At 43.0% G+C, this 7,082-nt stretch overlaps 2 protein-coding genes and 1 long non-coding RNA gene across 6 annotated transcripts; 2 read left to right on the forward strand and 1 right to left on the reverse strand.

The window, feature by feature from the left end:
• Nucleotides 1–1,067: 1,067 nt before the first annotated feature.
• On the forward strand, nt 1,068–3,894 carry LOC124205315. The gene is made up of 7 exons (XM_046602699.1): nt 1,068–1,337; nt 1,820–1,949; nt 2,027–2,251; nt 2,324–2,673; nt 2,746–3,292; nt 3,371–3,562; nt 3,639–3,894. The coding sequence occupies exons 1-7, from the start codon at nt 1,200–1,202 to the stop codon at nt 3,770–3,772; spliced, it is 1,716 nt and encodes a 571-aa protein (XP_046458655.1). The 5' UTR covers nt 1,068–1,199; the 3' UTR covers nt 3,773–3,894.
• Nucleotides 1,197–2,153, reverse strand: LOC124205347. Its single transcript, XR_006879287.1, has 2 exons — nt 2,018–2,153; nt 1,197–1,957 (listed from the first exon to the last, which is right to left on the reverse strand). It is a non-coding gene; the product is annotated as an uncharacterized LOC124205347 (long non-coding RNA).
• Nucleotides 3,895–4,122: 228 nt separating the features above from the next.
• On the forward strand, nt 4,123–6,833 carry LOC124205318 (putative ankyrin repeat protein RF_0381). 4 transcript variants are annotated; one of them, XM_046602704.1, is made up of 8 exons: nt 4,123–4,515; nt 4,789–4,860; nt 4,934–4,991; nt 5,070–5,239; nt 5,312–5,605; nt 5,675–5,927; nt 5,996–6,243; nt 6,309–6,833. In XM_046602704.1, exons 2-8 carry the CDS (start codon nt 4,789–4,791, stop codon nt 6,621–6,623), a joined length of 1,410 nt encoding a protein of 469 aa, XP_046458660.1. In that variant the 5' UTR covers nt 4,123–4,515; the 3' UTR covers nt 6,624–6,833. The 4 variants fall into 4 exon arrangements, with proteins under 4 accessions (XP_046458660.1, XP_046458658.1, XP_046458657.1 ...); XM_046602702.1 differs by having other exon boundaries at nt 4,317–4,515; nt 5,312–5,927; XM_046602703.1 differs by lacking the exon at nt 4,123–4,515 and having other exon boundaries at nt 4,639–4,860.
• The last annotated feature ends 249 nt before the right edge of the window (nt 6,834–7,082 follow it).

The following is a 7,082-nucleotide window of genomic DNA, read 5'->3' on the forward strand; positions in this document are numbered from 1 at the left end:
GCTAGTTGGCGGGAGTTGAGCCTTACTCGAAACCTGGGTGACAGATGAAAAGAGACAGGGGCCCGGGAAAGTTGTTTATGGCGCCTTTTGAAAAAAGTCCGTTTTCAAAGGCAAACTTGTGACGTAGGCACGCGACGTGGCTTAGGAAGCCTATACTTGCCACACCGATCAGCGGAAACTAGACTCTAGATATGTCTAGACTTTTCAAATCAAAAAATCAAATTTCGTTCGTGCATGATAAAGAAAAGGCCCACCTCACATGGCCTACTCCACGGGAAATACATATACAGAAATTCCGATGCACTTGAATAAGCTATCAGTTTTGACATTGCAGTCAGAGGATTGTAGAGACAGGGTTTTAGCCTTTGTTAAATTTCAGGTAGCATCACCAGTAAGAGTTGGAACGCGGCGGTATCGTCCGATATGATATTCGGGAGAATAATAATCGATGGCGTAGTTTTTTTCTTATTATTACTTGACTGGAAATGTGATGACAGTTGAAGTCTGAACCTGTGACGCAGGCACTCGACGTGGTCAGAAAAAAACCTGCTTGATGAAAAACTAGACTTATACAGCAATGCACAAAATTGTTGCCTTACCAAACGAGCAAAAGGCCCAACGCCTATCAAGCTGGAATGCTTGATAAATGTTTGACAAATTAATTTACAAGTGTGAACAAAGGCCAGCAGCTTTGAGTTGGGAAACACGACTTGACGAAAAGAAATAAAGCGTCGAGTTTAAAATAATAGGGCAATAAAAAAGAAAATACAAAAACATTTTCGACATTTAGTTTATGACTAATAAAGACGTCTGAAGTCCACAGTCTATTAGGAAACGAATGAGTATGTAGGCACTGTACAGGCCTCCTAACGGGAGTGCACGAACGAAATGGAAATATTAGGAAAATACCAGTATTTCTCTTATCTTTACAAGTGCGGATAGTTAAAGCGGATTAAAAATCATTGCGCCGCTGCTCTACACACAGGCGGCAAGCTTTTTGAGATTATGATTAGAATCGTGAGCGCTTCGCTCTACAGGTGAGAGAAAAAAAAAACGGATGCCCGTGTCGATCCATATTTCGCCAAGTTTACGTGGGTCCGAAGCGTTGCACAGTTTCGTGGCAGTACACTTGCAATCGTCACGGTTAAAACAAGTGTTTACTCCGAAACAACAAACGAAAATTTTCCATTCAACGGATCATGGCTAAAGAGAAGAACGGCAAAGAAACCACCAAACTGACGACAGCTCCGCTTAACGTTAAGCCCAAAAATGTCAAATTGGTGCCTCCGGATGGCGGATGGGGTTGGGTCATCATCTTAGCTACGAGCATCAATCTGGTAAGTCGAAAAAAACTTAAACTAACAATTTAAAAAAAGTTAATTTTTAAAAAATATTTTGAATTAGTTTGTGAAAATTTAATGTCAAAACTTCTATTTTGTCGTAATACACCAAATGGTGCCATGCCGTCATGCCGTTAAGGATTGAGTAATGTTCAAGCACTTAGACTTTAAATACTTTTATGGCAGGGTGCCGTGACAAAGTACAACTGCACTATTTTTCCCAACTCCAAAGATACGCTTAGTCGTAAATTCACTAATCCTCTGAAGTAACCTTTTGTCCCGAAACTTAACTTTTTATTTTTACAAGGTCCAAAGCAGTAAATTCTAGCGTCTACAAAACAACTTTTAAGAACGACAATTAAGGGCTCAAATTTTTGCTTAGTCATTGGGAAAAGCAATAGTTACCGTAGATTAACGAAAGAATTAAATACGGTGCGGATCAATAAATTTATCTCCGCCCCGTCTAATATGTTTGACAGATGGTACTCCCGACGGCCGTGACTTGTTTCGGTGTTCTGGTGCCATTTATCATTCGCGAGTACGAATCCGCAAACATTGCAGGCGTCTCATGGATTCCCGGAATAGCTGTAGCCGTCCTCAACTTGACAGGTACAAAGCTGATGAATAGTTAGCAAATTTAGATCAATCAGTATGCCTTTAACAGCTTAATTTCTTACTAAATAAAGGTCCGTGGGTCTCTGCCATGTTGAAGATTTACTCCCACCGACGTCTAGCAGCTATTGGCTCCGTCACGATGGTGGTGGCCATCATAGCATCCTCTTTCGCCGGAAGTATGCTCATTTGGTATGCAACTTACGGACTCTTGCTAGGATTTGGCTGCAGCCTCAGCGGTGTCATGGGTCTTCTGCTATTACAAGAATATTTCCTGAAACGCCGGCATTTAGCTAATGGTAGTACTACCACACCATGGCCATTTGATTCAATTAATAGTCATAATTTAATTACCTGAAATTTGCATAAAGGAATCGCCATGGCCGGAGGATCGATTGGACAGATGTTGATTCCACTCATCATGCAAAGCTTGTTTGATGGATTCGGACTTCGTGGCGGATTGTTGATCTATTCCGGCGTCGTGTTGCAAGCACTGGTGGCTGCTCTCCTTCTCCAGCCGTCTAGGTGGCACTGGAAATTAGACGACACTCCAAACGTTGAGGTTGAATTGCTTGAGAAGCGACCCGAAACACCGCCGGTCCTACGAGAAGTGGAAACTCTTTCGGCTGTTGGTAAAAGTCGACCGACCAGCTGGACTGGTAACGTCATGGTCAAGGCATCAGCCGATATCCGGCGAGTTCAACAGATGGATGGAGACATAGTAATTCAATTTCACCTGCAAATTTTCGTTAAAATAAAAAAAATGTTATGAGATGATTTGGACATTTTTCAGAGCAGATTGCGATCGCGATCAGTAATCAGTGGACGGGGTAGCATTCACGACTCTTTGGCCGGTGATTCCAGACCACCATCTATGCATGTCCTGAATTACCTGGGTAGCGTAGGCTCCTTGATTTCTCTGGAGCAGAGAACGGCCCAAGAGTTGCCAGTCACCATGTCCCTGTCAAAGATGAGGGGACAACTCAAAACCAGGACTCAGGTTGACGAACGACCCAAATGGCTCCGCTTTATGCCACGATGCCCAAAGGCTTCCAGCATCCTCGATCTGAACTTGATTAAAGATCCTTTCTTCATCGTCATGTCCGTCGCTATGGCGTTGGGCCGTCTGTCCTACCAACAGTTCAACGTTTTCGTCCCATCATTCGCTCAAAGTGTTGGGGTTCCACCGACAGCCGCCGCATCTCTCGTCACCATCTTGGCTGCCTCAGATACCGTCGCCCGCCTTGCCGTCCCGATCCTGGCCGACAAATTTTCCAAATACATTACGACCCTCACCGTCTTTTTCATCGAATTCGCCATCTGCGCCGTTGGCAGTTTTGGTAAGTCAAAAAATTCAAACGTCTCAATTCCGCTCGTCTAATTTCTAATTGGATTCATTTTTCCCCCCACCTGTTAAGCCATCGCATTATCATCCGATTTCGTCGGTATGGTAATTAGTTGCGTCATCTACGGAATCGGTATTGGGGGTATCACTGGCCTGCAAGTCGTCGTCATCGTCCAAACTCTCGGAATGGACAAACTAGCCTCCGCTTTCGGCCTCAATCTTTTCATTGGTGGACTAGTGGTTTTCCCAGGAATCATTATCATCGGTAAGTCCGCTTAGAAAGACGTCCAAACGGCGATAAAAATAATAAAAACCGCAAACACCGTTTGGCTTTTTGACAGGCTACATCCAAGTGTTAACCGCAAGTTTTTCCATATGTTTCCACATTGTCGGCGGCATTTGTATCCTTTGTTGCTGCTTGTGGGCGCCGCTGCCAATGATGTTACGCCGAAGAAACGCCAACCTACCGAAATAATACAGAATCAAAATGAATTTGTTGATAACCGTTTTTTAAATCTCGTCAGGAATAATTCCCGCCGTGTTTTTGTCAGATACCCGCCTCATAGTTTCTAATACAAAATGTGTGTCGTAAATGAATTGACGAATTCCTCTGATTGCGTCAACGAGAAAAAATATTTACAGAACGAACTGGCGAAGAAAGGGCAAAACTACGACGCTGTGGTTCCAGTTGAAATGTCGGAGAGTGAACACGAGTTTCTGGTCACGCGTGAGCAAGTGCAAAGTCACGGGGGACGTTCGTCGCTGATAACCATTGGACAGAATAAACACAGCGTAGCTGCAGTGTGTGTGTGGTGGCGCAGATTCGGTGAAGAATTGCACACGGCGGATGCCTCTCGACAACAAAGACGACGACGTCATTTGCCCCACTAAAATAAAAAAAAATAAAAAGATGAAAAATAAAAAAGGACTTTTTCAGGCGTATCTGAGTTTGGAACATTGCCAAAGAAACATAAACACACGCTCGCCCTTCTGTTTTCGCAGTATAAAAATCGGCGGAAACTCCGGTAACGTCGCAATTGAAAACCCGCATCCATAGCAACTGGAACTGTTCTCTCTCAACTGACAACGAGCGACTGGCGTCAAATTTCTACAAAAGGGAATTATTTTTAAAGTCTTCTTTGACATCTTTTCGGAAAAATCACCGCACATTGTCAAGATTTTGGGACATTTCAACTTTACTCCGTTTTAAAAAAAAAAGTAAGTTCACTGGCCGGTTCAATGACTTGGCAACATGTGGGTTATTATTGTTGTTCTTCTCCACCCCCCACCCTCTTCCTTTTCTACTGTTGCAGTCATGCGCTGTGCAATCAGTTAAAAATAGTCTTAAAGTCGACATAGTGCCAAGTTGTACACGGTGGCGTTTCGTCTCGCGTGTCTGTTTCTCGCTTCATTTTTTTAAGTCGACATTTGTGTTGGAAAACTGAAATCAGCTAACTTTTAATCATTTGCACAATCATGTACCAAATCAAGATGCCTACCGAGTGCACTGCCAATCCACTCCAGCGGGAATTGGCCGACAGCATTATCCGATTCTCTCCGTTGGTGAGTAACAAAAAAACGTTCAGGCGAAACGAGATGATTTGATTGATGAGCTGTTTCCGCCCAATATTTTCAGGATGATCTGAGGATACTCGTCGCCTGTGGTGCCAGCCCTAATGATCAAGTCACACAAGGTAAATGACCCTGTAAAACGTCAAAATAGAAGCTTTTTTTTTTAAAAACAATCAATTCAAAAATGTTGTTTCTTTTAGGTTTGCGTCCGCTTCATTATGCGGTTTGGCAACGTTACCTCGAAGCTGTCCAATTCTTACTCGTCCGCGGGAGCGACGTCAATGCTCGCGATGACTGTGGATACACTGCTCTACACCTGAGTGCCGAACACGGCTACACTGAAATCATGAGCCTTCTCCTGGAATACCAAGTGAGAATTAATAGAAACATAAGAAAAAACGCAGATTAAACTTACAGTCTACTTACTGTTGTTGTCTAAAAGGCCAAAGTGAATTTCTCTGATAAAATCGACGAAGACAAGGTAGACGCGAACAAACCCAACCTGTGCGACGAACCTCTGCACTTGGCGATCAAAAATGGCCATTACGAAGCGGCGCGTATGCTGCTCGAAAACGGAGCTAACGTCAATGCTCGTTACTTTTTCGGCTGTGAAATTAGTCTCATCTCAGCGCTAAACCCAGAAGCCATGGAACTTTTACTGATGTACGGTGCCTATCCCGATTCTAGGGATCGTTCCGGATTGACTCCATTGATGAAAGCCTGCAGAAATCCTCAGGTTAGTCGAGAGAAATTACTTAAATTACACACGAATATCATTCACAGTGCCCGCATATCTAACCGACAGGCTACAGAAACTGTTTTAAAACTCATTTCCTACGGAGCCGATGTCAATGCCCAAGCGGATGAGCGAAATGATTACAGATCGGTGCTTCACTATGCCGTCCTATCGGGAAATCGTTCAATGGTCAGTCTCTTACTGAAACAAGGAGCCCGAGTCAGACCTTTACCTGGTGATCCAGCGCTCTCTAAGCCTTCGATATTGGATTTGGCTGTGCTGAAAGGGGACGTCGAACTCGTCAAGATGCTCATTGAAGCCGGTATGAAAATGTTTGAGAGATGCCCATAGAGGATTAAATAAATGTTTCTATTAATCATTTTAATTTAGGAGCTGATGTCAACAACACTTCGTCCATTCTGGGCTCAGCCTTACATGTGGCCTGCGCCGACAACATAGCCAACCGGGCAGATATCATCCGCGTTTTGCTTGAAAATGGCGCTGATCCCAACATTGCAGCCAGGAGCGACGAGGGTTTGCTTCATCCTTCAGTATTGGCCGAGTACATCACTTCCAATGGCAACAAAGATAAACTTAGCCACGATGTTGTAGATTTACTTCTACGCCATGGGGCTCAGGTATCCATTTCTTTTCCTAAATTAAAAGAGAAAAAAGAAAATTAATAATTGTTTGTGGGCTTCAGGTGGTCCTCAAGACACAACACCGTCATCCTCTGGGACTGTATTCTGTCTTACCGATTATGGCCAAGCATCCACGAGTGTTTTTGAATATGATGGATGCAGCCGAAAGTTTCGATAACGTCATGCTCAAGCGCCTCAACAACTTCCCGCCTGAATTCAAAGAAATTATTCTCGAACTCGCCACCAAACCTCTTTCCCTCCAGCAGCAGTGCCGATTCTTCCTGCGCCAGCACTTGCAACCCAAGATTCACCTTAAAGTACCTTTGCTCGAAATCCCCACAATCCTGCAATCCTATCTGCTTTTTGAAATCAGTTAGTTTAACATGGCACGCTATTACTATACATGCACCGCACTGCTGTCCTTTCTCTTCAATTGTACAAATGTTACGCTCGTCTTGGGCAATCGTACTTTTTAAAAAACAAGAAACGACTGGAATTTGGTCGCAAATTCCAGTCTTGAGATTAAAATATCGTTATTACTGAAGGAATACGAGCGGATAAATACAAAAGTAAATTAAAAAGAAAAATGTTTTGAGGATTCCAAATCTTTTTGATTCGTCATTCTTCATTTAGCTGCTACTATACAGTCATAAATAATAATGAAAAAAAAAACTGAAATTCTCAACAGGAATTTCTGAAATAAATGAATAAACTGAAACATAATTTTTCTGCTCTCCTATGCCTGTTAAACCCAATAATGAAGTAAGATTGATTATGAATAAAAGAAAAGTTTAATCATCATCAGAGAGCTCAGAATATTACACTTTAATTAAAAA

This window comes from Daphnia pulex, chromosome 10 (genome assembly GCF_021134715.1).
Source record: "Daphnia pulex isolate KAP4 chromosome 10, ASM2113471v1".
NCBI classification, from domain to species: Eukaryota; Metazoa; Arthropoda; class Branchiopoda; order Diplostraca; family Daphniidae; genus Daphnia; species Daphnia pulex.

What these genes read in the sequence shown, in the direction of transcription:
- LOC124205315 (XM_046602699.1), top strand. Translation starts at nt 1,200, where the DNA reads ATGGCTAAAGAGAAGAACGGCAAAGAAACCACCAAACTGACGACAGCT. An exon ending in TAGCTACGAGCATCAATCTG is followed by an intron (nt 1,338 to 1,819) that starts GTAAGTCGAAAA and finishes TATGTTTGACAG; the next exon opens with ATGGTACTCCCGACGGCCGT. An exon ending in AGCCGTCCTCAACTTGACAG is followed by an intron (nt 1,950 to 2,026) that starts GTACAAAGCTGA and finishes TACTAAATAAAG; the next exon opens with GTCCGTGGGTCTCTGCCATG.
- LOC124205318 (XM_046602701.1), top strand. Translation starts at nt 4,774, where the DNA reads ATGTACCAAATCAAGATGCCTACCGAGTGCACTGCCAATCCACTCCAG. An exon ending in TAATGATCAAGTCACACAAG is followed by an intron (nt 4,992 to 5,069) that starts GTAAATGACCCT and finishes TGTTTCTTTTAG; the next exon opens with GTTTGCGTCCGCTTCATTAT. An exon ending in CAAGATGCTCATTGAAGCCG is followed by an intron (nt 5,928 to 5,995) that starts GTATGAAAATGT and finishes ATTTTAATTTAG; the next exon opens with GAGCTGATGTCAACAACACT.